At 43.0% G+C, this 27,955-nt stretch overlaps 1 protein-coding gene across 2 annotated transcripts in view; it reads right to left on the reverse strand.

The window, feature by feature from the left end:
• The window catches only part of LOC144756261 (complement factor B-like), a 457,893-nt gene that overhangs the window by 380,672 nt on the left and 49,266 nt on the right, over positions 1-27,955 (reverse strand). For both annotated transcript variants that reach the window (XM_078645906.1, XM_078645904.1), the window contains exons 2-4: positions 19,583-19,813; positions 12,120-12,305; positions 978-1,151 (exon numbers count right to left, since the gene is read on the reverse strand). In XM_078645906.1, coding sequence (XP_078502032.1) covers positions 978-1,151; positions 12,120-12,305; positions 19,583-19,813 — 591 coding nt within the window. The remainder of the gene's footprint in view (positions 1-977; positions 1,152-12,119; positions 12,306-19,582; positions 19,814-27,955) is intronic.

Below are 27,955 nucleotides of genomic sequence, written 5' to 3' on the forward strand. Positions count from 1 at the left end.
AGATAAAGCTGGTCACCCGGAGAACTGCACTCTAGTCCAGCACTGCATGTCCCAATTAGCTGCATCCTATGTGTGCCCCTTTACATCACACAATGTCTATCCGAGCAGATCTTACCGACCATTTCTCTCACCAAACATGCCTGCTCAGGACCATGAATTGTAAACAAAATATCAGACTGTACAACCAAGTGCAGTAAGCATATACATTGATTATTATCATATGAAATGCCACAAAAAGACATGCACAGTTGCTCAAAGCTGTGCGCATACTGAAAAACTGTGAAGTGCACTATTGTCTCAACCTAATATAATCTTGTTTTGACTTGTACGTAAGTGGTTGTCTATTTGCTTATATACTATTGCGTGACCTCCTCTGATGCGTCTGTAAAACTTACCTTTTGTCCCTAAGTTTTGTCCTGAATTTGGAACCCCTCTCCTGAATTTTGACCCTTTGTCCTAAATTTCTACAATCACCTTCCTGATTTGCACCCATGCCAGTTGGTCACCCTACTAGTGTCCGAGAGAATACCTGTGTCACAGGTATTCTCTTGAAATCAATAAACAGTAGAATATCTCAACTAACATGCATCTCCCCGAAACATTTTTTTTTCAAGTCCTTGCATGTTGTCCGGGCCAGACTGGGAACCGAAACCGGCCCTGGCAAACTACCCTGCCGGTCCCCCCTGGGGTCGAGGGGCGTGCAGTCGAGCAGTTGGCTAGGGCCGGTTTAGGCCGATTTTGTTACAGGGGGATATTGCTGACCCCCGGTAAAAAGAACCACCCCCAGGGGCCCAGAAAGGGCCCCCACCCTGGCGGCCCACCAGGGAAATGCCCGATGTCCAATATACCCAGTACACCCCTGCATGTTGTAGTGTCTTGCATGTAATAGTAAAAACATTGGAATTTAGATTAATCGAAAATGCTGTATGAGGAACTAACAAAATAATATGAGGTCTCTAAAGTGATAATGGCCTTACGTCGACACATGGGCTCCGACCCGCTCCACACGCCACCCTCTAGGCACTCCCTCTCTTTGGAGCCGAACATCGAGAGCTCTTTCCGACACTCATAGGATACTTTGTCTTCGATCCTGTATTGGGTCCCATACTTGATGGATCCAATCGGTATGCCAGGGTTGGGGCAGTCACCAGCTGGGCAGATAAGGCATGAGGAATGTCAAAAGTGTGTACAGTATTCATGCCAAATATATCAATTACTCAATTCAAACACACCCTCATAATGCAGCAGAGCTCATTGACAACCTGCAAATGACTGAGGAAGACATTTTTACTACTTCTACTACTTCTTCATCAGTAGTTCCTCCTTAGAATAATTTCTTAAGAACAATATTTAAACAGTAGTACAGTAAAAAAAAATGAATTCAAAGTGACAGCAGAACTCTTTTTAAATATCTAACCGCATCATTCCAAAGGACCCGCACCAGCTACAACCTTTTCAAGCTATCTTAATGAAACTGGATATAGAGTGGTGCACAGCGACAGGGTTCATCCTGTAGCCTAGTGCCATAGTGTGTCTAATTGTCACACTTCAAATTTCCCGAAGAGTACTAATAACCATCTCTTTCATGATCCATGAGAAAAGGGACAAACACTCATAAAGTGTAATACATTTTCATCACATTCAGGAGTGCAGCAACAGGTCACTAGGCTTGCATCATCTTTAGTCTTCCAGTGATAGGTGGATGCATTAATTCTCCCTAGAACTGAAATGCCATAAGGTTGCTGGAAGAGAACATCAACTGAGAGGATCAGAGTGAAAACACGTCACTTGAGCCATAGGTTATAAGGACAGAATTTGGAAAGCATACTGTGATGAGAATGGCAATTGCAAAGGTTTCATAAGTTACAAGTGAGGGCCTATAAATTAGAGGGACAATGTTTAGTTCCCTATGGTTTTGTCCGGTGCATCGTATCTTATAGCCTCATTGCTATAGACCACCATTGTATATCCTGTAACTTGCCTGCTATGATCTTCCTCTTATTGCTTACTACCTGGTGATTGTTAATGTGTTTCCTTTTTTACAAATTCAATAAAAGAGATTTAAACTAAAAAAGAAAAAAAGATTTTTAATGAAGTTTAAGATCCTGATTACAATCTTGATGGATGGGCTACTCTGTCAGAAATGTGACGGATATCCCATCCACCATATTGCAATTCCATTATATCCTATGAAACTTGTAATAGGGCGGATGGGATATCCGTCATATTTGTGACAGAGTTTCCCATTCGCCAAGATCATACTTTTAGTCATCGCAAAACCCCTCCTACTGCTATGAATTAAAAAAAAAGATACTATCCATCCTTCCCTCTTCTATCCCTCCACTATTACTTTTCAATCAAAAAAACTGAATACATGTCCGCCACTCAAAATAATTTCATATTTCTCTATAGTAACTCCACTCCACCTCACCTTTACTCACTCCAAGCCCCCTCCTACGGCTATAAATTCAAAAAAGAAACGTCTAGACCCTTCCCTATTTTATCCCTCCACTGTTCCTTTTCAATCTAAATAACAGACTAACATGTCCACCACTCAAATTAATTTCATAATTCCCTATACTAATTACCACTAATCCTGTTTGAATTCCAGAGTAGCGTGCTGCTCATCGAAAAGCACTTCAACACCTCATCAGGGGTAGCAAGCGCTATATAAATGCAAACCTTTTCCCTCTTCTATCCATCCACTATCCTTCTCAATCCAAATAACTGACTAACATATCCACCCCTCAAATAACGATCAAATTGTACTATACTAATTCACCACTAATCCGCAATGGGTTCCGGAGTAGCGCCCTACTCTCCGAAAAAGCGATTCAACACTTCATCAAGAGTAGCAAGCGCTATATAAATGCAAACCTTTTTCCCTCTTCTGTCCCTCCACTATCCTTCTAATCCAAATGTCATATGTCAATGTCAAAGGTTCTTATATAGCGCCTTATCACCGAAAGGTCTCAAGGCGCTTGCTTTGGGAACCCGTCCTGGCTTTTTCCCTGCGAGATAACCCCTACTGGGCATCCCCAAGGTGTAAGCCAGGCATCCCGCCGCGGGGCGGCCGTAGTGGAGATTAAGCAAGCTATTGCCCAGAGTTGCAGAGTGTGAACCCGTGATTCAAGTAGGCACCGAAGCGAAAATTATCGAGTCCGAGGACATTTGGGCTCAAGACCCTGCCGCGTCGGGAATTGAACCCTGGTCCCAGGTCTGACCTCTGCTTCAGGGTCTGCCTCCTCTAACCAGTGAGCCACACTTCTCCTGACTGACAAATGACTGACTAACATCGCCAAAACTCAAATTATTTTCATATTTCACTCTATAGCTTCACCATTAATCCTTTATGGGTTCTGGAATAGTGTGCTATTCGCCGAAAAGGCGATTCAACGCCTCGTCAGGGTTAGTAAGCACCAAGACACCCACGGGTAGACGTGCACTTTGTAAGTCTTTTTAACATAAAATAACATAAGCGCTACATAAATGCTATTACAATACAATAAAATACAATAATCAGGTTCTAAGTAGCAGCAGCAGTACAGCTGTTTAAACTGTTCTACAATGGAAATGATTTCAGATGACTGTATTGTACTGTAAATGGCTAAAACCCATAAGATATTCAAACATGTTGGTTAAATAAATGTGGAAATATACCTATTGCAGCTTCACTTTTTTATACTTAGCACAAATTAAAAATGTGTAAATACGGATAAAATAAGAAAAAAAGTAATATGGATAAATATAGATGGAGATATCAACAAAATAAATACCATGAAACCAGGAGTCCTGTTCAGTATTCGGGTTGATGGTAATTTGGGGCATTTGAGTGAGGGGTATACTACATTAACTTATTACAATAATTTTTTATGTATTTTATGATAAATATAAAATTTAATCATGTTTTGTATTGTTCAGGTTTTTGTGTATTATAGGAGCTATATATGGATATTGTATTAAATTGAGTTAGTTGTTGACAATCTTTGAGGAACGTGAAATGCTTGTATTTGGTTTATTTTATTAATTTGTGTTATTTGTTGGAGGGTTTCTGGTTATTCTGGGGTTTTGGGTGGGTCATTTACTAAATTACATTTTTAAAATGGTATAAATGTTTTGGGAATGTAATATTTTAAAACATTTTAAATGTAATTATGTTATTTATAGGTAGGCTTTTATATGGGTTTTGAGTGGGTAGTGTATTAAATGTTTTATTTAACTGAATTGTTTTTAAAACCTTTTATATGTCATTTCTGTTATTTATTCTTGAGATGTTGGGTTTTAGAGGGGTTTTAGTTGCATTTAAATACATTTTCATTTTGTGTTATTATTTAATGATTATTTTGTTTTCTAAAAAGTGTGTTTTATTTATATGGCTAGTTTGATATTTTGGGGGTTGGGGTGGGTAATTTAATAAATTATGTTCATTTTATTTTGGAGATTTTATTTGCTTATTTTCATAATGGATATTATTTGTGTTGTGTAATATATTGGATAGTTAAGTCATGTACTTATGTGTGTTATTTAAAACATGAACTATTTGCTTTAATTAAAAAAATCTAAATATGTTATTTATTGTTCTATTTTTTACCATTTCATAGGGGTTGAGGCACGGGTGTTGCACCTCTTTAATTATTATTTTTTCAGGCACAAGGACAGGTTTTCCACAGGGGGTTAGGGTGGCGGGATTGGTGTTGCACCGGTTTAATAATTTGTTTTTAGGGCATAGGGATGAGCGTTACATTGGGCTACTAATTCGTTTTTAAGGGGCAATCAATCAATCAATCAATCAATCAGAACATTTGTAGAGCGCGCTACTCACCCGTGAGGGTCTCAAGGCGCTGAAGGGGGAGGGGTGCTGCTACTGCTCGAAAAGCCAGGTCTTGAGGTATTTCCTGAAGGTGAGTTGGTCCTGGGTCATTCGTAGGTGTGCGGGGAGGGCGTTCCATGTTTTGGCTGCCATGAAGGCGAACGATCTTCCTCCGGAGGTCGTTCTGAGGATTCGTGGAACGGTGGCGAGGGCGAGGCTGGCGGAGCGGAGCTGGCGGGTGGGAATGTAGACCGAGAGGCGGTTGTTGAGGTATTCGGTCCCATGTCGTGGAGCGCTTTGTGTGCGTGGGTGAGGAGCCTGAATGTGATCCTCTTGTTGGCGGGCAGCCATTGCAGGTTTCTTAGGTGGGCGGATATGTGGCTGTGGCGAGGGATATCGAGGATGAGTCGTGAGGAGGCGTTCTGTATGCGTTGTAGTCGTTTCTGAAGTTTGGCGGTGGTTCCTGCGTATAGGGCGTTTCCGCAAAGTGATAGCAAACTGTTTTTAGGACCCAGGGGTGGGTAGTGTTTTAGGGTTCAGCAGTGTCTGTGTAGGAATAGTCCCTGAAATCGAAATATGTATACATATAAATCTACAAGAAAACCAAGAGAGAGCGAGGAAGGTGAACGGGGTACGTCCCTATTCCCTGATTAAAACTCAAGAACAACGTGGACGGACCCACTGGTGAATCCTTAGACAAGGAAGACTCTACTGTAGGTATTGGAGTGCCAAGAACCACATATGTTTTTAAGAAGAACCCTCACGTCTGGTTAAAACACTAGGTATGTGTTTCCTAGAAGAATGGAGTAGGTGAGAAGGAGCGGTCAGACTTGATGAATGTGTGACTACAGGAGTCCGCCCCTTCTGGGATCTATTACAGCTACCGCAAACACGTAGCTAGTGTTTTAACCCGACGTGGGTCCGTAAGTACGGTTACAGTCTTCCTTGTCTAAGAATTCACCAGTGGGTTCGTCCACGTTGTTCTTGAGTACATATAAATGTAAGACATATATATGAATATTTATAATGATGTTTCCCCATGAAATATATGTTAATTTATTTAACATATATATTTATTTTTTATCATTTTTGTAAATTTTAAAAATAAATTATTTTTTATTTTTTTAATTTAAATACAATTGTGACAACATTTTGCCCTTTATTATAAATGGGTTGGAAAGCCACCCCACCCGTGGATACCATGGTACCCAAGTTACTTATCCCAGGGGAGCCGGGTGCATAGGTGCGAAGTGGTGTCGGAAACCGCTGTCGAAACCAATGGAGGACTTCAGGAAAGTGGCGCTGCTGGAAGAGGAGAAAAGTCCGGAGGAATCCAAACGTAGATTCTTGAAGAGGAGTACCTGAAAGCAGAGGGGACAGTCTATGCCACTCAGGAGTGACCAGGAGACTTGGAAGACGAATGCCCTCCGATGCCGGGTGCTTCAGGGAAGATGTCGATGACCTTGACTCTGCAGCTGTGAGGACCAGGCGTCACAGAGGAAGAACAGTACCTGGATACTAGCTGTCCCACTAAGGATGTCAAGTGCTCAGGGGTCGGTGTCCAGCGGTAGCACCAACAAGCCTTGGCAAATGCAACCCACACAGTCGAGAAGGTGCAAAGTTGGGACCAGCTACGTCCAGGGGACCTACCAAAAGCAGAGGAGTCAGGGCAGGCCCGAGCAATCAGGGGAGCAAAAAGGAAACAAATGTGACCCTCAAGTGGATGCACAGGTTGGAGGCACTGGAGTCACGAGAGGCCCTCAAGCAGCTCAACAAAAGATGCAGACCACGATGGCCACGATGCGGTGGGGCCGAAGATTCTGTTCACCGGAGGTGCTCGAGGTTGGGGCTACTTGGAGCCCGAAGATCTTCTTGCAAAGACGATAACAAGCCTTTGCAACTGCAAAGGGGACGCGGTACTCAGGGGTTCAGTTATTGCAACCCCCACGAGGACTACTGCCCTCAAACTTGGTGAGAGGGTAGAGGAGGCCTCGGGAGCTGTGGAAAACCACCAACTGTGATGCAGAGCCAACAGAGTCTGGAGGAGCTCAGGATCTGCAGACCGGTTGACTTAGTTGCAGTGCCTGCGAATGCATGGGAGTGACTCCTTCAATCCAAGGGAGATTACTTTGGTTGTCCTTGATGCTTCACAGGCCTTGGAAGGTTCCTGTATGATGCATAGGCACAGACGATGCAGCAGACTGGAACGGAGACAAAGTAAGGCCCAAACAAAGTCCAGAGTGCCCAGACGGTAGAAGTGCAATGGTGTCTGATCCGAATCTCATCTCACAGCAAATCTAAAGACCTACACCCAGGTAAACCCTTAACTAGCCTAGGGAAAGGGTTGAGAAGATTCCGGGGACCCTGCCAGGGGAGGGTCTGTACAGGGGGGAGTTCACTCCCATGTTCTTTGTCCAGTTTTTGCACCAAAGCTGGATCCAAAGGCATTTGGTTTGACTGGTTTGAACTGGACAATGCACAGGGACATCACATGTGCCCCTCATGCAGACTTTCTGGCACAGGCAAGCGCACCCACCCAGTCCTAATACACTACATCCATCTCGTGATTTCCTCTGTATAGTCTATGGCTGCTTCACTGACAACCTGTGAGAATGGACTCCTTATGCCACAGGGGTGTCCTCTCACTTAGAACCAAGCACCCAGCCTTCAGGAATGTAAAGGCCTGCTATAGGGGTGAGTAAGTGGTACATGCACCAACTTACACAGGCTGCAATGGCAGGCCTGCAGTTCCATTTTGAATGGTCTCTCATGGGTGGCATAATACATGCTTTAGCTCATGGGAGGCCTGTGGGGTACCTATGCCCTAGGTACATGGGTACCAAATACTAGAGACTTATAAGTGTACCCCAGTATCCAATCTGGGATGTATCTAAGTACTGAACACAGCACTTTTGGGAGAAAGCAGATAGCCTGGGGTCCTGATTACCAGGATCCCAGTCAGACTAATCACAAACAGCATCACATCAAGCAAAAAGTGGGGGTAACCATAAGAAGGATATCCTACTTTCCTACAAGATGATACTCAAATTGTATTATCTTTTTCTTCGTCAAACTGAAGTACCTCATCTTACATGATCCTCTGCTTTAAAAACGTGGCTAATTAGATGAGGTTTAACTGTCTGACGTTAAATGGTAGTAAAATGTAAGTGCTGTTCTTGGGTAATCAGCTCTTGCAGTGGGGCCCTCATTGCAGGCCTGAGGAATTGGGCAACTGTCTAACTCCTAAGCAGTTGGGCAAGGATTTAGGTTTTTAGTTGGAGACAAATTACTAAACTACATGTTGTTTTGGCTTTCTAAAATGCTGAGAAAGATACTAGGGATCATAATTTCTGAGACCCAAAAAACTATTGTGTAGGCCCTTGTAGTCTTGAGATTGTATTATGGCCTTGCGCTGTATCCGTGTGTTACTAACTCCCTGATAAAGCGGCTGCAAATTATTCAGAAGGCTACTGCATGGTTACTTTGCCATGTTCCTCTCAGCACCTCAGTTTCTTAACGTCTTCATTGCTTGCATTGGCTTTATATAGATAAAAGCATAAAGTTTTGATCTTTGAACTATGTCAATAAAGCCTTGCATCAGCTTGGGCCTGCATGCATCTGCGCCCTGATTCATCCTTACATCCCCAAATGGGTGATTCGTTCGAGTGAGTCCAATCAAGCCATTATTTCAAAATTTAGATAGGCTAGGCAGAGCTGGCGGTCTTTTTCGTATTTAGGACCTAAATTATGGAATTCCCTGCCACTCTCTCATCACCTCTGTGACTCCTACGTCACGTTCAGGAAGATGCTCAAAACCTGGCTTTTGTAATTATTCTGGTCTCAGTTCACTAGTACTGGGAAAACCTGTTGGAGTAGCCACATGCTCTATAAATTTGATTTCAACTGAATTATTCAATTCTTCAGAGCCAGTCTGGTTCTGGGCAATCTCTCCAATCTAGATGGATTTGTAGTATCAATGGCATAACCAAGGGGAAATTAAAATCACCTCATATGATATATGGCGAACGCCATGATATCCTTTCTAGTACTGTAGTAGTAAAGAAAGGATCGCTATGAAATCCATATACTGTACATCTAGGCCCTGATTACAATGTCGGGCGGACTGTTGCGGAATGGGAACTGACCGATCTCAGGTCGGTGTTTCCGACCCCATCATTTGGATGAGACTGCACACAGTGCAGTCATAAACATACATTTTTCTATTGGAGCGTGTGCAAGGGGCAGCAAACATTAGTCTCATCGAAGCCGGAAGACATTTTACATCCAGTTCACTGACACAATATTGTGGTAAAAAATATTGTTAACAAACATATTGGGCCCGATTCACAGAACTAACTTAAAACAAAATCCTAAACTTACTACCATTTTGGTATTCACAAAAGGCACTTACTCATTTTGGTATTCACAGAAGGCAATTACTCATTTCGGTATTCACAGAAGTAATTTAGGAGTCCTAAAGTTAGGAGTCGTAACTTTACTACTCCTAAACTGAGAGAAATCCTAACTTTAAGACTTTCGGTATGCACAGAAGGCATTTAGGAGTCCTTAAGTTAGGAGTCCTAACTTTACTACTCCTAAACTGGGAAAAATCCTAACTTTAAGACTTTCGGTATTCACAGAAGGCATTTATGAGTCCTAAAGTTAGGAGGCCTAACTTTACTACTCCTAAACTGAGAAAAATCCTAACTTTAATACTTTCGGTATTCAAAGAAGGCATTTAGGAGTCTTCTGTCCTTCTGTGAATAGCAAAAGTCTTAAAGGTAGGATTTTTCTCAGTTTAGGAGTAGTGGACTATTCAACACCTCACTGAAGGTGCGAATCTGATAAGAAATATTGAGGCTACTACTTGTTGTCACTACAGGGTGTTATGTATAATATAATTATAAAAAATATAAAATTTTGTATTATATTATTGTTTTTAATATTTTAATGTTAATACTATGTACAGTAACCAACGACTATTATTTAAAACTTATCGGAGGATATAAAATACGATCATGATATTTCTAAAAAGAGCCCAGTGCCCTGTATTTAAAGTTTAAAATGATTACGAATAATAAACTTTGGGCACCTTCAACCCCGCAGCTAGAGGAGTGGAAACGAGATCTTGATTGGTGCCAGAGGGCCAAAGAAACCGTGTATAAAAGTAGGTGATGTGTCAAAAAATGGGGAAAAAGTATCGCTATCGTGGTGAAGGTATAGAGGGCTGGGAGCAGGGGACTAGTGATGTGACAGGAAATAGCACACCAAGCCGATTTTATTCATGAATATGTTGTCCCTGATTATTTGGAGGTATTGTGCAGGCTCCTGTGGACCGGCTAGTTAGCCCTTGTGCGGTTTTGGAACTCAAAGTACTTGACAAATAGGGACATCAGAGAGTTCATCTGGGCTAGTTTAACAACCCAGCCCCACTGGGTAAGGCCCACGAAGATGGTGCAGGAAGATAAAAGAAACAAAGCAGTCATCTTGTGGTGTGCCAGGCTTTTCATGTAGCCCATGCTGTAGACAATGGGAACTGTCTGCAGTCCCTGGGAGATAGAAAGAGGGTCTATAATGCTCTTCGACAGCCTCCAAAGTTACCCTGTAGAGGCGTTGAGGAGTGCAATGTGGTTGGAGTCTGGTTAGGGACCTTGGTGTGTTGTCTGCGGATCACAGATCCGAAGCCTCTCTGCACTGTCTAATGCTGTTAGCCCGGAAAAGAGGGAATAGCGGTTGGTGATGAGCATCAGCAAGTTTAGGGCAGCAGCAGACAGATGGAGGCAAGATTCTCTGAGATAATTACATAGCCTGCATTTGGTTGCCTCAGCCCAATGCACCCAGGTGGGGTTGAAGTCCAAGACTGGCAAGGCAATGAGCCTCATGTGGAAGATTTTCCTGCGTGCCTGGACCAAGAGTGCATGTTTTAAGTAGGGCTGGGCCTTCCCCGGTATGTAGGATGCGTTCAATGACTCGGTGGTGGGGCTGGCCCAAAGCCTTTCTATGTCCCGCTTAAATGAAATCTTCAGGACCTACCTGATAATATATTCATTCATGGTACTTGCCTCTCTTGAACTTCTTTCATGGTGCCCCTGCTGATGACTTGCGGTGTCAAGGAACACAGAGTTACATACGTTACCATGACAGATAAAGCGAGACAAAGTCCAATATGCTCTACAATACTACCTCTGTTTTATTGACAAAGCTATCTTTGTCAATCTTGCCAATGATGAAAAAGCTAATTTTGAACAAAGTGTTCACCATCAAGAAAGCAGAGATCGTTGTTTTAGTCACCAAGGAAGTCAAGGTCAAGACACCTTCTTCAGTTGTGTAGGTGGCTATGAGGGTGAAGATGAGGCAGAATACATTCTTAAGCACTGACTTCACATCTTGCATTTAAATTAACATAATGACGGCTTATCTTGTTTGCACAGAACTTTAGGGTACAGCCCAGTCTGTTCTTTGACGCCAATTTTATAAAAACAGTGGCATTCGTGGAAAACTATACGCAATTGTCCCACTAACAGTCCAAAAGTATGACGAATGAGAGTACAAGGATGCAAAATCTTACATTTGTTTTTATTTGTTATGAGTAGGTGTAGGTCAGCTAGGGTAACTTCTGTTTGGCAGAGACCCTGGAATGTAAAATCCAACGTTTCTCGCACTCCGGCACACCTCATCATGGGACTAAAGAAATCTGACCACATCCCCTTCACTGAAAGAACCTCTCTGGCTCCCCCTCAAGGCTTCAAACCCACCTGCATCACCTGTAAAGTGATCAGAAACAGAATGTAACCACCTCAGATGGACAACGCCAGACCAGTAGCTAAGCTAAGATATGGACAGACTGGAGAGAAAATGTGGAGAAAAGAAAGAACCAGAAGGCAGCCCTTCTTTGTCTGCCCCCCAGAATATGAAATATTATACCTACTAACAACAGAAGTTCAAGAAAAAGTTGAAACCGCTTCTCTTCAAGGAACAGGCTCTCACCAGACAATATGGCTCATCCTGCTATCTTCTCAGCAAAGTGCATGAACAGCAGTCCATGGACTCTTTCCTTTTTGTTCAGACTCTGTTGCTACATAGCTTGGTTGCTGCTACGCCACAGAATCTATTTTTGTGTTTTATTATTTAACTGTTCTTGGTAAAGAAATGCAGTTTATCAAACAGCCCTGAAATCAAAATGTGTGGTGGTCTAGTCACTTTACATTCCGGGATTTCTGTAGATGAAACAGGAAGACTAAACGTTACATCGACATCTGACTATGGTGACCTCAACACTCTTCATATGGGATGTACATAAATTACTTACATCCATCGTCACATCTAGCGTTTTCTCCTGACCACTTTCCGTTCGGTAAGCATGTCCGGTTAGCAGAGTTGAGGAGTTTGTAGCCCTCAAAACACTCAAACTGCAGAATGTCCCCAATGCGATAGACGTTTTGCCTGGGGAAGTATGCACCATTGTCAAAATCCACAGGCGTCGGGCACCGGACTTCTACATTTAGGAAGAACATTGAGAGCATGATTAACATGATAAAGAATTTTTAAAAACGTATTTTTTCATAACAATGTCTGTAGCAGTAATTTTCCATCATATGTAACAAGCTTACAATGTCTTACCTGTTGTCAGGCCTGAGGCCTGGGCATGAGCCCTTCCCTGCAGTGGGGACTAAAACTAAACAGTGTGAACTTGGGAGAGACACTTTAAAGCGAATGTATGACGTTGCAACAGATACATTTACAATGCATGCCTTCACAGCGCAGTTTTTACATCGCAACATCCTTTACAACGCATTCTTTTACATAGCATGCCATTACATTGCATTTTCAGAAACTACCTTTACAAGCATTCCATTACATCACGTTATACCTTTACAACGCACACCATTACAATGCATACAATTACATTGCATTTAAGGTAAGTGTTGGATAGTATAGGGGTAATAATTACTATTCTAACTCCAGTGAGTGCAACAGTAGGGTAAGTGTTGAATAGTGTAGGTGTAAACATTACTATTCTAACTCCAGTGAGTGCAACAGTAGGGTAAGTGTTGGATAGTGTAGGGGTAAAAATTACTATTCTAACTCCAGTGAGTGCAACAGTAGGATATGTTTTGGATAGTGTAAGGGTACTATGCGTTGTAATGGTATGCATTATATTGACTTGCGATGTAATGCCTGCGTTGTAGTGACATGCATTGTAATGACATGCATTGTAGTGACATGTAATGGCTGCATTGTAATGACATGCGATGTAAAGGATGTTGTGATGTAATAACTGCTATGTAAAGGTAGTGCTATGTAATGACTGCGTTGTGAAGGTTGTTTTCCCTTTAAAGCTGTTGATGATTTTATGGAGAAGTCACTGAGGAGGAGAGTTAAAGGGGTCTATTAATCTTGAGAGTGAAATCAGGGTATTACTCATATGTTTATAAACCTCCAGGTGCTCAATCATCCTCAAAATATGGTGATATGGTGCCCATGAAGAGGTACAGGCATTCTATTTTTGGGGCACATGCAGGGTGAAGGCGTGGAGAGGCTAGTGAGAGTTCAATGCAGTTGTGTGCTACCCTGGATTCTATACATTTGTAAATATTATATTGTGGATTCTATTTTTGTATGGTCGCGTGGTTTAAGACAGGTGAGGAGCTGATGGTGGGCAGGGAATGAAAACACTGTAGATGAGTATCACATTTGTATGTGTGTGTGTGCACACAATGCACACAGAGATAAAGGGCTTGATTTTGATGTCGGTGGAATTGGCCGGATTCCGAATGGCCGATGGGCTCTCTCAACCGGTCGCAAGCCAGAATGACCGGCCGGTTTACTTTCCGACCACCTATATCCTAATTAGGCAGTCGGAATGTAAACCGAAGAGCCCATTACGATGCGGCTCGGAATGCTCCGGACATCAGTTGCAGCCTTCCGAGCCGCATAGTAATCAGCCCCTAAGTTGTTGTTAAGCAGTGAATAACTAAACAGAGGTTAGGTAAACAGAATATTATGCTATTGTATCTTAGGTTCAGCTTAGCTCAAACTTTAAGGAATTTAGTAGCAAGTGGAAGTGAGTCCAGGTCCTGTATATTATATTATTTACCCTGAAGAAGTCCTTAGTGACGTAATGCGTTGGCTATGGTCGTTTTAAGAAGAAATTAAAAATAGAAAACTGAAACAATACCTGCTGAATGGATTGGAAAATTCTTTCACTAAATACTATATTTGATGGACACTGATTAGAGTTCTGGATCATATTGTTTTGCTTAAAATTTGTAGGATATCATATCCTAGGAGGTTTAGGGGTATTGAGCCTCAGATCCGTACCAACCTAAGAATAGGACTGACTATAACCCCACTGGATGATAGGTGCAGTCACCATTGCCTCATACCTCGTTTTTCTTTTTGTTTGCATACCTTTACGATTACTGACTGGTGGGTGGGAAAAGGTGGCATGAGATTCGTGAAAGGCTGTTGGTGTTACTGTATCTTTTAGTGTCAATCTCTGTCTTGCTATCACCATGAATGAATGAATGAAATTAAACTAATGCACACAGCTATTCAACAGAGTGCCCTGGCGCAGTAGCCAGAGGTTGGACATTAGATAACCATTGTTCAAACCTGATTAAAAAGACACATTTTCAGCCTTTTTAAAGGCTGATTGATTGGAGACGGCACACAAATCAAATTGGAGCTTGTTCCAAGTAGTGGCACCCAGAAAGCGAAAGATCTGCCTCCTGTTATAGAATATAGTATTCTAGGAATCACAGACAATACATTTTTGGCAGATCTCAGATTTCAGGTAGGAGATTGGAAGCTGAACCTGGCTCTGAGGTACACAGCCCCAGACTGGGGCCACACGTTTCAACACCAGCACCTTAAACACAATGTTTTTCCTAATCTGAAGCCAGTGCAGAGCTCGAGAATGTGGGCATATGTGCACACTCAAAGGCAGTTTCAAAAGGAGGCGTGCTGCCACGTTCTGTGCCACCTGCAATCTCTCTCGGGGGTATTCAGACAGGCCCAGGTAAAGCACATTACCATAGTCAAGTCTTGATGTAATAAGAGCCTGCATGACTGCTTTTTTGCATAGGAAGACAGTAGGTGTAGCAACGTTTTCAGTGAGCGTAAAACCTCAAAGCATAAACCCATAGCTGATTTTATTTATGGCTGAAATGACAGATGGCCATCAAATTTTACACCCAAGATCCTCACAATGCCATCCTGAGGGCCTGGAGGAGATGCATTTACAGGACAGAAGGTCTGGCAGTTGTTTAGTAGGATGCTGCCTAAAAATAGAATATCTGTTTTCTCAACATTACACAAATGCGGATGTATTGCCATTCAGTGAAAGACTGCTGTTAGACAGATTTTAATCAGATTCCCAGAGAGCTCTTTGCCTTTGACACATGAGAACAGAAGCTGGCTGTCAACAGCATATGAAATAACTTTGGCACCTAGGGATACTGTTAACTGAGCAAGAGGGAAAAGATCGGTCGCAGCAGCTGCAGGTAAGAGCGGTGGGGCAGGGTGGGGGGTTTTGAGAGACGACCATGCGGGAAAATGAATTATTTATTTAATTTTGCCTTGTAGTTATCTCTTGAAATCCCCCCCAGACCTCACCGATCTTACCTGCAGTGGCCGAGGCTGGATATATATTAAATAATGTAGGGCTCAAGTAGGAATCCTGGGGAACTCTCAGTCAGCTCATGAGGCTGAATTGGGTGGAATCCAGATCTGCTAACTGCGTCTCTAAAAATTGGGAAACCCAGTTTAGGGACTGACCCACTATTCCAACTGACTGCAAGCGCTTGAGGAGGCTGGAATGGGGAACTGTGTCAAAGGCTGATGATAAGTCTAGCGTTATCGGCACCACCTTTCCCCGTCCACCCAATGTGCCTTTGATGTATTCGCTAACCTCCAAGAGAGCACCCTCAGTACTATGGTGGTTCTAAACCTTGACTGGCTGGGGTGGAGCACATTATTGGATTCCAGATACCTGTAGAGTTGAAGATTAACATGCTTCTCTATTATCTTAAGCTAGGAGAAGAGATATTGGTCTGTAATTTGACAAAATCCAAGGTTCGGCTGAGAGTTCCTTTAGTAAAGGCAACATTTTTGCTTGCTTCCAAGAGCTTGGAACCTCAGCATACTCTACCGAAGAGTTTAGTACCTAATTTACAAGAGGGTTAATTACAGATGCACGTAGCACACACACATTGGACGGACAAGGGTCAGATGAAGAGCGAGATTTTAGAGTACTTAACGCTGTCAGGAAGCTCTCCAATAAGTTAGGCTCAAAGTTAGATAGTGATACCTTGATAGGCTGAATCTCAGAGCTCTGTATTATGTCACAAATCTCATCATTCGGTGGGAAGCTGGAGGGGAGACAAGCCTGAATAGACAGACTTTTTGACTGAAAATAGGCTGCAAGCTGTTTACACCAATGAGTGGAAGGTTGGTTAGAATCAATAAAAGGTATAGGTGCTAAAAACTTTTTCACTATGGTAAAGATTTCTCTTGTTTTGTTATCGGAACCCATGATTTTAGGACCAAAGGAACGCAGTTTTAGTATCTGTTATGTTATGTTATGTTAAACTTATTTGTAGAGCGCGCTTACACCGATCGGTTTCATGGCGCTGTATCAGCCCAATACTAGTATTGGTCTAGCGCAATACTTTTTTGGTGTCAGTTTATAATTATCCCTATCTTTCGGGTTATACTTTTCTCCATTGTCTTTCTAGGGCTCTGCATTTTTTCTTCTCTATAAGGCTGTTCAAGAACCAGGGACTAGAGGCCGTAGTTGTTTTCGATCTGGCAGTAAGAGGCAGAGCTAATTTTTACATAGCGTTCCTGATCCAGTCATCTACAGTTAGAGCATCAGCTTCCACCTGGCCAGCCAAAGAAGGAGCACAGTCTTCCAAAATACAATTAAATCCATCCTGTTGTGGTCAGGGGGTCCGAAGGGTGGCTAGGGGCTTGAACAGGGGCCAACCAAGAACATTTTTATAAAGAAAGGATTGGACCAAACGTGAGGCTATGGATCCTCTACCATCAGAGACATAATGGACAATAGCTGGTCAATTACATGACCAGCTTGATGAGTGGGACTGAATGTATATTGAGCGAGATCCAAAGACATCATCATTTTCTTTAGTTCAACTACCTCTCTATTGTCGATTTTATGCATATGGAGATTAAAATCATCTAGAAGAATGTATTGATAGTATCTCAGTGCTAGATCTGCCATTGTATTTCCCAGGGATTTAAAAGCAGGGCCAGGGGGACCAGGAGGTCTATATAACAGCAATCATGACATGGAGTGCTATTGAGACAGGGTAATTAAACAAAATTGCCTCAACTCTCCTTAGAATCTCAATTTCGAAAATCCGGCAATCTAGGTTGTCCCTGAGGATTACAGCTATGCCATCTCCCCTTCCCAACAGGCGATCCTTTCTATGAACTTTATAACCACTTGGAATAGCCAATGCAATGACTGGATTAGAGGACTCTGAAAATGCCAAGTCTCTGTCAAAAAGAGTAAGTCAGGCTTAACCTCACTTTGAGGGTTGAGAATATTATCAGCGTGTTTGTACATAGAGCAGCATTATTCATGCCTACTGAAAACCACACCTAAGCATTTTTCTGCATTGGAGCTACGTCATAATTTCCAAGTGAAGATGTGGACTGAAAATTACAGTGGGGGCATGGATTTTTACTGGCAAATATGTTCAAAGGATCTGCCCTCATACAAACTGACTTTGGTGCAAAACTCATGAGTAAATCTTTACCATACTGAATAGTTGTGCTACTTACTGAGGGTCGTAGGGGCAGCATGGCTGGTGCTGGCTGCTATCGGGACACTGAATGGCGCAGTTGGGCTTGCCTTTGGCATGCCTGCTGCATGTATCTGCGCAGGGTGCCCTATTATATGCATATGATCGAAAACAGAGAGCACGCTACCAAAAATGGCACCTCCAGTTGTCCTAACACACAAAATAAATGTTTTTAGCTGATCCCTCGTCCCTTCGATTTAAGTGCAATTCAGGTTCAAGTTCAAGCATTTTAAAGTGTAGTCCAATTCAGCAGTACGTACAATTACAATGATAAAGAATTGAAAAGCGTTTCTTAAAACAGATCTAGATGAACAAGGTTTTGTGCAAAAAGCGGATAACTGACCTAAGGCTGTCCCAACCATGAAGTGTGGTGTGGGAGATGGTAGTCAAAGTCTTTGGAGATGCAGGGTTTATTATTGCAGGCTGATTTGGCTTTCCATATTCAGAACTAGAAGAGGAAACAATCTGAGTAGTTGCCCTTATAGGTGATGGATTGTTTCATATGTAGTCAAGAGGCACAATTGCAGTAAATAGGATATGGTTTCTTTGAGTAACTGAAAGGTAGAATGAAAGGTGTGGAGGGGCATAATCAGAGGGGAGGGAGATGAATAAAGATGTAGGTATCCAGAACACCTGTAACTCCAGGAAGGAAGAGACAGAAAAAAGGGTGTTGTGTGATGGTTTAGAGCAGTGGTTTTTAATCTGTGGTCCGGGGAACCCTAGGGGTCCCCGTAGCCTTCTCATGGGGTCCGCGACTAGCTAGAAAATTAAATAATAAAAGATTAATAAAATATATATATAAATAAAAAAGCAAATGTATAATTACTTTTTTAAACATTCTGTAAATCCAAAGTAATTTGAAAATGGACGCAAAAAAATTAAGGGTCATATTATCAAGAAGGGGCGATACATTATTGCCGCTTTTATCAGCAGGAAACTTCTGATTAAGAGGCGATAATGGGCTTGATAATATGCCCTTGTGAATTCCCATAGAAGCCCAGGTTCTGGTGTTATCCTGGGCTTCTTTGGGAATTCACAAGGGCATATTATAAAGCCCATTATTGCCGCTTAATCGGCAGTTTCCCGCCGATAAAAGCGGCGATAATGTATCGCCCTTTCTTGGTAATATGGCCCTTAGTTAGTATCCTCAATTTTAATTTGTGGAGTAGTGCAAATGTGTCAAACCGAATAGGATGATACATGATGAGTGGCCTCAATTGGATTTAGAAAAGCTCCAACCTTCCCATTTAAAATAAAAAAGTTACATCTTTTTATTTTTGTTTGTAAATTAAATATTTAATAATTTGTGTATTTGTTTGATGAAAACTTGTTTCTGTATTTTTGTTTATTGTTTTACGTTTCAAATCAACAAAATGTCTCCCCTTGCTTTAATGAAGCAGTAGGGGTCCCCGGATTCCAATAATAATTCAGTGGGGGTCCCCAGGTTCCTGAAATGATTGAGTGGGGGTCTTTAGTAGTCGAAAGGTTAAGAACCCCTGGTTTAGAGCACCCAGGAAGGTTGATTGTGGGGTGATTCAGGGCACTGCTAGAAGTAAACGGATCTTGTGTGACCCAAAACAGTACTTGAGAAGAGTAGGATCCAATCACGGAACTGTGGAATTAGTAACAGGACATGCAGAGGGTCGTGAAAGTTGATTTCTTTAAGAATCTGCTGAGATACAATCCTGATGCTAGATTGTTACCCCTCCCAGGATTTAGGGTGTGAAGGGAGGGACAATTTCTTTTCAACGCGATCCACTGAGGATTCCAGTATATGTGCGGAGATGAGCACCCCTCAATTTATCCTTCAGTCACACAGTGATTAGCCATCAACCTGAATGTAGCAAGGGAAGGATGATTGTGGGATGCACAGCCCCTAAAAAGAGTTACAGAGCATGAACCGGTCTTCATGGGAAACAAAAAAAACACAGCTGGAATTTACCTTTGCAGATCGCTCTCTCAACTGTCTCCTCGTTAGGAGATTTCATAGTTGACCATTTTCCAGCACGGTTGCACGTCCTGCTAAGCACAGGGTAAGGGTACATTCCATCTGGGCAGTTGTACTTCAGTCTTGTCGTATGTTGAGGTCCCTGGGATAAGACTATAGTAAAGTTGCCACCTTTAATCTCAATGCCGGTCAGGCTGCATGGTGTAGTAGGAAGCCCTTCTGCCCCTGAGGAATTAAAACCATGTTAGTGTAAGAATGCTGGAGAAATCAATGCATGTTGCTAAAAACTCATTACTTGGGTCTTCATGCCAAAGAGGACTCTAATGGCCTAATCTAAGCAAGAGCCAGGTCCTTACCATCTGCCTGAGTTACAACTTGTTTTGTAGTGGTTATCCTTGTCGTAAGTAAGATCTAAAGTTATGTCCATGTTAATTTAAGCCTGTTTACCTAAACAGACCAGTAAAGATTGTACACATAAGTGAAATAAATTCAATAAAGTTTTTTTTATTTATATTTTTGCTTCAAATGTATTATTTATTTTAGTAAACATGTATCTTCCTATCGACACCTTGCATTGTTATGGTGTTTGGAAAACTTTCCCACATTTTTTACCAGACCCCTATGGTCTTTTCAGGCTTCATAACCTCTGCACGAAAGATATCATGTGCAGGAAGAAAAACTATTGCTTGTTCAGGTAAATATGCAGTTGCACCATATTTAGTTAGCTTGAGAAATTCAAAATCACAACTAACTTGCAACACTCGGTCTTTCTCCCAATTGTTTTGGCATTATAATATGTCCTGGTAACACTAAATTGACAAGGATGAATGAAATTTGCAAGACATAAACCAGGCAATTGGGCTCAACTAAAGTGTGAAAAACAGCTGCCTGTCTTCCTACTTGGCCCTACAAAGTATGTTGTATTAACACAGAACATGCCTAACCGTGGGCTAGGTACCTTTTCAGCTCATGTCCAAACATCACAGAACATTCAACTTGTGTATACATTCGCATTTCTATAGCAAAAAAACACAAAGGTACTTCTAGCATGAAAGAAGCAATGATGCGGAGATTTGAAGTAGTAACCTAAATATGTAATGGGAAGAGATAGGGCACACAAGATGATTCATGGAGATTTACAAACCACTAAAGGAATAGGTTTCCGACGTCACTTCACACCTATGCACCCGGCTTCCCTGGATTATGTATCCTGGTTTCTGGCGTATCCACGGGTGAGGTTACTCTCCAACCTTCCATCTTCCACTGGGCTTCCTCAGGGTCCTCTAGGTATGGTTCTTCTTGCAAACTGCAACCGTCAATTGCCCTTTGACTTGTATTGCGCATGTGGTCGTGTTTCCACTCTGCACACGGCCTCCTAAGGGTTCCTGGGTACTTAACATGGGTGGTTCCTTGGGTCCCTAGCCATTCTAAGTCTTCTGGGTCTAGTCTCGACTTTGGACGTGGTTCGCATTCCACTTTATTAGTATATGGTTTCAATCAATCAATCAATAAGGGGAATTGTAAGCGCACTACTCACCTGTGAGGGTATCAAGGCGCTGGGAGTGGCGGGGGGTTAGCAGGTCCTATTGGTCAAAGAGCCAGGTCTTGAGGGCCTTCCTGAAGGTGTTCAGGGAAGGGGCACTTCAGATGTCGGTGGGGAGCTCGTTCCAGGTCTAGGCTGCGATGTAGGAGAAGGATCTTCCCCCTGCTCTGTGGATGTGTGGGGTCTCAGTGAGGAAGAAGTTGCTGGAATGGAGGTTTCTTTTAGGTGCGTGAAGGGTGGTTCTCGGTCATTGAGGTATTGGGGTCGGGTTTTGTCTAGGCATTTGTAGGCATGGATGAGTATCTTCAAGGTTACTCTTTTCTCTATGTGGAGCTTGGGTAGGTGTGGGCTGATGTACTCATTTCGAGGGATGCAGAGGACGAGTCTGGCAGCGGTGTTCTGTATCGTCTGGAGTTTGCAGAGAACGGACTTGTTGACGCCGGCGTAGAGGGCATTCCCGTAATCCAGCCTGCTGGTAATGAGTGAGTGAGTGACTTCCTTCCTTGCCTCAGGGGGGATCCATTTGAAAGTCTTACGGAGGATGCAGAGGGTGTTGTAGCAGCTGGAGGCTACAGCATTGACCAGTTGGTTCATGGAGAGGGAGGAGTCGAGTATGATGCCGAGGTATTTGGCGTGGTCTGTGGGGGTCAGGGGATGCCGAGGGTGGTGGGCCATTGGGTGTTATTCCATATTGATGGGGTGAGGACTCCTGTCTTCTCCAAGTTGAGTTTCAGGCAGTTGTTTCCCATCAAGGCTGGGACGTCCTGCATTCCTTCCTGGAATGTTGAGTCTGGTGGTGGTGGGGACTTTGGTGAGAGAGAGGATGAGCTGGGTGTCGTCAGCATTGGAAACTATGCTGAGGCCGTGCTGTTGGACAATGGCGGCGAGGGGGGCCATGTAGATGTTGAAGAGGGTAGGACTCAGTAATGATCCCTGTGGGACTCCGCAGGTGATTTCTGTGGGTTCGGAGAGGAAAGGTGACAGTCTGATCCCTTGGCTTCTGCCGGTGAGGAACGATCGGATCCAGTCGAGGGCGTCGTCTTGTATGCTTGCATTGTATGCTGGCATTGGGTAGTCTCGCCGCGAGAGCACGGGGGGAGACGGTGTCGAAGGCTGCTGACAGGTAGAGTAAAATAAGGGCTGCGGTGTGGCGGCGAGTAGGGTGGTCTCAGTGCTGTAGGTGTTGCGGAATCTGGATTGAGAAGGGTTGAGGATGGCGTTTTCTGCAATGAACCTTGTCAGTTCTGCATTGACTTTCGCCGCAAAGGGGAGCAGCAGATGGGTCGGTAGTTCTTGAGGTCCTTCGGGTCTGCTGAGGGCTTCTTGAGCAGGGGCCTGACTTTTGCACGTTTCCAGTCATTGGGGAAGGTGGTGTTGATGATCCGTTGTAATACCGGTGCAATGGCGGCTTTGTGGTAGATGTGTGGTGAGCAGGGGTCTCTGGGGCCCCGGAGTGAATGCCTTTCATGATTGCGGCGGTCTTTCCGGTCGTGATTGGTGTCCAGGCAGGGATGGTGGGCAGGTTGGCGTGGCCGGAGGGCGGGCTGACTGCGGGGGTGTCACGTTTAAGCATAGTTAGAGTGGGGATTGCACTATAGAAAGCCAACATGAGTGTATGAGAAGCTTTTGGAACTGTGTGTGACTTGTGACTACATCGCCCATAAGGCCAAGGGAGTCCTTAATTGTCCTATCTCTTTTTTCTGTACTTAAGCTCCGCCCACAAACAACACAGTGCTTGTCACTTGTATTCTATCGTCTGGCCGGAAGGTTGCATTCCGCTTCGCCTGCCGTTTAACGGCTGCCTGGATTTTCAAAAGCCCAGGTCTTCTAAAGCTGCAGCGCACCTTTCCTGGAATACGAGGGAGATTGCCATCTGCTCATGTTCGCATTGGAGCACGACCGCATTCCCCCCTGACATCAGGCTCCGACCTATAAAACTCGCTGAAGCGCGAGAACCATAAAGTTAATGACTCACGTTCGCGCTGAAGCGCGATCATTTTTTTTACCTCCTGCCGGCATAACCCGATCTGAGGACTCGCGCTGTAGCGCATTACTTTGTGCATTCCCTTGGGCCAAGTTATGGTCATGTAAACACACTGGTGTGTGATTACGAGTCAAGTTAGGCTCAGTTATTTCCAAGAGCTGTTGAGAGGCTCGGAGTGCTCTTCCGCTTTTATTTGGTTTCCTTCTTTTTTGGCTGCATGCCCACTAACCCTGAAATTGTGCGTTACAAGAGCAAGACTCCCCTTGGACCCAAACGGGAATACCACTACCAGAGGACTATCTGGATTAAGATAAGTACTCATACACTGGCTTCTTTCTGAATCTTTGCTACAGTGTGTACTTTCCTCTTGAAAACCATGGTGAAGAAATGCCTTGATTTCTTTTCTTTATTATTTTTTCTTTTTTGTGCCTTTTTTTGTGACGGGATGAGTGCGGCAGTAATAACTGTAGGAGTATGATATATCATATTGAATATTGATATATCATTGTGACTTAGGGTGGAGCTTTCATGTGTGTTGTATTGTGTTTTGTCACACCTGCAGGGAACACGGGGCGACCGTAGGAGTGAGGTCCACAACTCCAGAACATCTCCCCATTGAGTGTTTTCGCTGCTGCTCCTTTATTGTTTAGTTTGTCCATTTTTTCCCCTTCCCCTACTGTGGTATGACCTGCGGAGTGGGTATATATATATATATACTCACAGTTGGTTCCATACAGGGGAAATGGTTATTTGGCATATTACATCGCTCATGCTATATCCAGCTTTCAAGGTTAGAGGTAAACCTTATTTGGTCACGACAGGGGGCAGGCGTGCGTCATTGAAGTTGTCGTAGAGGTTCTTTATCTTCAGGTGGAAGTAGGATCGGAGTTTGTCACAGAGGTCCTGGGAGGGGGTGATGTCAGTTGTGGATTCCCACTGGAGACCACTGTGTATTTGTGCTACTTACCTGTTTTATTTTTGAAGTATTGTATGTATTGTGATTATACCTTTGGGTAGGAGATATTGCAAGGTCTTAGTGAGTGTTTATAATAAAGACATATTTTCATAACTACACTGTGTGGTTCTTTTTCACTTAACCTACATTATATGATTAGTACTGGTAAAACAAGCTGTTTTGCACTCCTTCTGGACTAAGCCTGAAGCCTGCTCTCCACAGCTACCACTTAGAGAGGTTTCTATGGTTGTCTCAGACCTCTAAAATCACCATAAGGGTTGTCTGGATTAGTGCAGGGTGCTTCACTTAAATAAGTGTGAACCATATTATTATATTATTGATCGACCAATAGCATGATCACAACCAGCATAACATCTCAAATACACACGTTATCACATTATACATTTAAGAACATTTCTTAAAACAATGATTTAAAACCTTGCTTAAATCAATTGTCAATTAGACATAAAAAGTTAGTTTTACAAGTCTAAAAATAGAAATGTAGGTATGAAAACACATATATTAAAACCCATCTAACCCCAGCACTTTCGATCTCTGCTATTGCGCAGTCCACATGTTGTAATGCCAATTCGCTCTTCTGGATTTGGGGAGTCCATGCTTAGTTATCACTAATTCTGACTCCCAGGTAATCGAAAACCTTAACCTGCTCTAGATGTTGGGTACCCAGCATCAGTTTCCCCCTGGTGGAATTGTAAGGGTTTAAACCCATATTTTGTTTCAAATTCAAGTCCCCGATCTTTACAAGCTTCAGAAAGCTTGTTTAGAAAATTCTGGATACCCATCGGGGTCTTAGAGATGAGCAAAGTGTCATCTGCGAATAGCAAGGAGGGCAAGGGGGTACCTACTACTCAGGGGGGATCACCCCCACAGTCACATAGCTCTTTTATTAATCCATTAATGTACAGGGTAAAAAGGGTTGGGGCGAGCACACGACCCTGGCGTACACCTTTAGAAATTGCTATACTATTGGAAAGACTGCCATCTGACTTCCACCTGACTTTGGCGTCATTTTCATGGTGTAGACGAACCAATAACTGAAGTAAGTCACTTAGTAGGTCTAATTTCCTGAGTGTGGCCCAAAGCTTTTTGTGATCAATGGAGTCAAAGGCCATTTTAAGGTCGACGAATCCAACATATAGGTGGCCCTTCCAGATCTTCACTTCCTTCCAAATAAGCAGCAAAAATCTAAACAATTGATTTAGGGTACTTGTGGATGACCTAAAGCCTGCCTGCAAGTGGGAAATAATGTTTTTCTCCTGCATCCATTTTGTAGACGTAGCAGAATTACTTTGCAAAAAACTTTTTGGGAGACGTCTATAAGACTTATCGGTCTGTAAATTGAGGGATCCCCTTTCGCTCCTTTTTTAAACATGGGAATTAGTTCAGCTTCTTTCCAGGTTGGGGGGATATCCCCACCATGATAGATAGAACTAAAGACCTTTTGGAACAGTGGGTCCAAAATATTAGGCTCAGCTTTATACAAATCTCCTGTGAGTTTATCTAAGTCAGGGGCTTTCCCAACCTGGAGTTGATGGATTGCTACTATAAATTCCTTTAAGGAGAAGCTTTCTAGATGTTCATGTGTTGACACTAGGATGTCTTCCCCTACATCTACTGCAGTTCCCTCCTCGAGATTAGGGGCCGCTCCAGTGTAAAGCTTTTAAAAGTATTCTTCCCAAGCCTGTGGTTGTATATAATAGTCATCTTCACTGACCTGCTTAGTTGAGCCCTTGGAGAGTAGGTGCCAAAACAGTTGACTATCCTTTTGTCTAGAGGCCTCAGCCAATAAACGCCAGTTATCAGCCTCCCAGCTTTTTTTTGCTCCAACCTGCGCCCTCTTGTACATCATTCTTCTGTTCTTAATATCATCTTGTACTCCCTGCTTGACTGTAACCATTAGATTAACCTTTGCTAATCTGCAGTCCTCATTCTACCATTGGGCAGTATTTCGTTTGGACCTATTAATACTAGATAATTTACTAAAGTATTGTTTAATGCTATTGGAAAATTTCTGAAAGCTGGCCAAGATAAGATCATCCTCTTTTTGGTCTAGATCACTAAGGACCATAAGAGTCTGTGCCACTTCTTCATAAATACATTTTTGGGAGTGTTTTCCCATCTGCTATAACCCTGCGCCACTTTATTCTTCTGTTGTTATTTGTAGTTACAATCAGGGCTGTTGTTTAGCTTGCTCTTCTTCCTGTACTAGCTCTTGAACATAATTTACCGGCTCATAGGTGTGCCAAAATTTAAATATAGTAGGCTCGGCGGCCAATCCATCTCTGTCAGAGCGGCGAGAGCTTGGAATACCCTTCCTCTTCATTTGAGAACATCCCCATCCATCACGGCGTTCAGGAAAGGCCTAAAAACCCACTTCTTTAACATCACTGCCTAACGGATGTTCCTCAAAAATGGACATAATGTGATCTGTTACCCTTTTCTCTCGCGCCAGGATACTATCTTGTTAGTAACAGAGCGCGCTACAAAAGCCTCTATAATAATAATAATAATAATAGGTTGTATTGAAATCGCCAGTAAGAGTGAGATAGAGCCCTCACCTACAATTCTCTAGATAGTTAACAAGGGTTGTTATAGTTTCCGAGTGCTTATGATAGCTGGTGAACCTGTTATAAATGTTAAACAATCTAATATGGGCATTCTTTTTGAACCATATCAAATCTATGGCAAGAATCTCCTGGGAGTCTACCCCAAGTAGTTTATTTCATAGTCCAGTGTTGTCCTAACCCATATTAACAACCCTCCTGCCGGACGGGCTGCTGTTGACGGCCTGGCCTCAATACAAAATGTGGTGAACCCCACCCTGTGTACCCGCTCTGTCGCCCAGGTTTCCTGAAACAGGCATCCATGATTACCATTCCCCATTCAGGGTCACTTAGCTTAGTTTTAATTCCGGCAATATTCCAGGAAACAATCTGTAGTGTTTGTTCAGCTTCCCTGTTGCCTGCAACTAAGTGTAGAATTTGCATATATTGGTTTCTGGACTGTTTCGTGGGAGGTTAATTGGGTGGGAGGGGTGTTAACTTTCTCATTACCTAAGATATTATCAGTAGTTGTTATTCCCTCGACTTGGGTGGTTGTGGCTACATCAAATACAGCCAATCGACTCCCTTGATTTAGTCAGTCAGGGCTATCCAAGTCAGTACAGGCTTCATATCCATTGCTGACTTCCAAGGGAAAAATGGACTTTCCTACTTGGTAGATTCTGGGTTAGGTGGACATCCAGTGGGGGATATAACCCAGTTAGCTTAAGATGCCTATAGAAGAAGCTAAGTGGCACTAGCTCAATCTCTTTTCCTCTGCCACACCCAGGTTGTTTCATCCTACTTGGGAGCAACTGCCCTGCGAGACCTGCAATTGATAGTGGACTGACCCAATTCACTCTAAGGACAAACAACATATCATGAAAACAAGAATTAGAAAAATCAGTATTCCGTGTTAGCCAAAGGCAGACCCTGTTCTTTAGCGGAGTGGTAGATTCCTTTTGGTTGCTCATAAGTGACTGGACATTAGTTAAGATCATCACATATGGGCAGCAATCAGGGGGAAGATGGAGAATCACATCGTTGCAATTATCTCCACCTGGGGAAACATCGCCCAATCGTAAACTGGACTATCTAGATGATGCAGTTTCATTCCTATTCAATGGTGGGTGGTGGTGTTAAGCCTAATAGTTTCCCTACGTGCAACTTCCAGTACAATGTGACCATTTTTTTAGCATTGGTCACAACTATGGGTTGTGCAAGGTTACAATGATGATTTTCCAACATGGTGCCGGATTTCCTATGACTTTCGGCCCCAGTAGTTCTACATACCAGGGACATAGAGAGCTATGATTGTTTGTCT

The sequence above is a fragment of the Lissotriton helveticus genome, chromosome 5_1 (genome assembly GCF_964261635.1).
Source record: "Lissotriton helveticus chromosome 5_1, aLisHel1.1, whole genome shotgun sequence".
Lineage (NCBI taxonomy): Eukaryota > Metazoa > Chordata > Amphibia > Caudata > Salamandridae > Lissotriton > Lissotriton helveticus.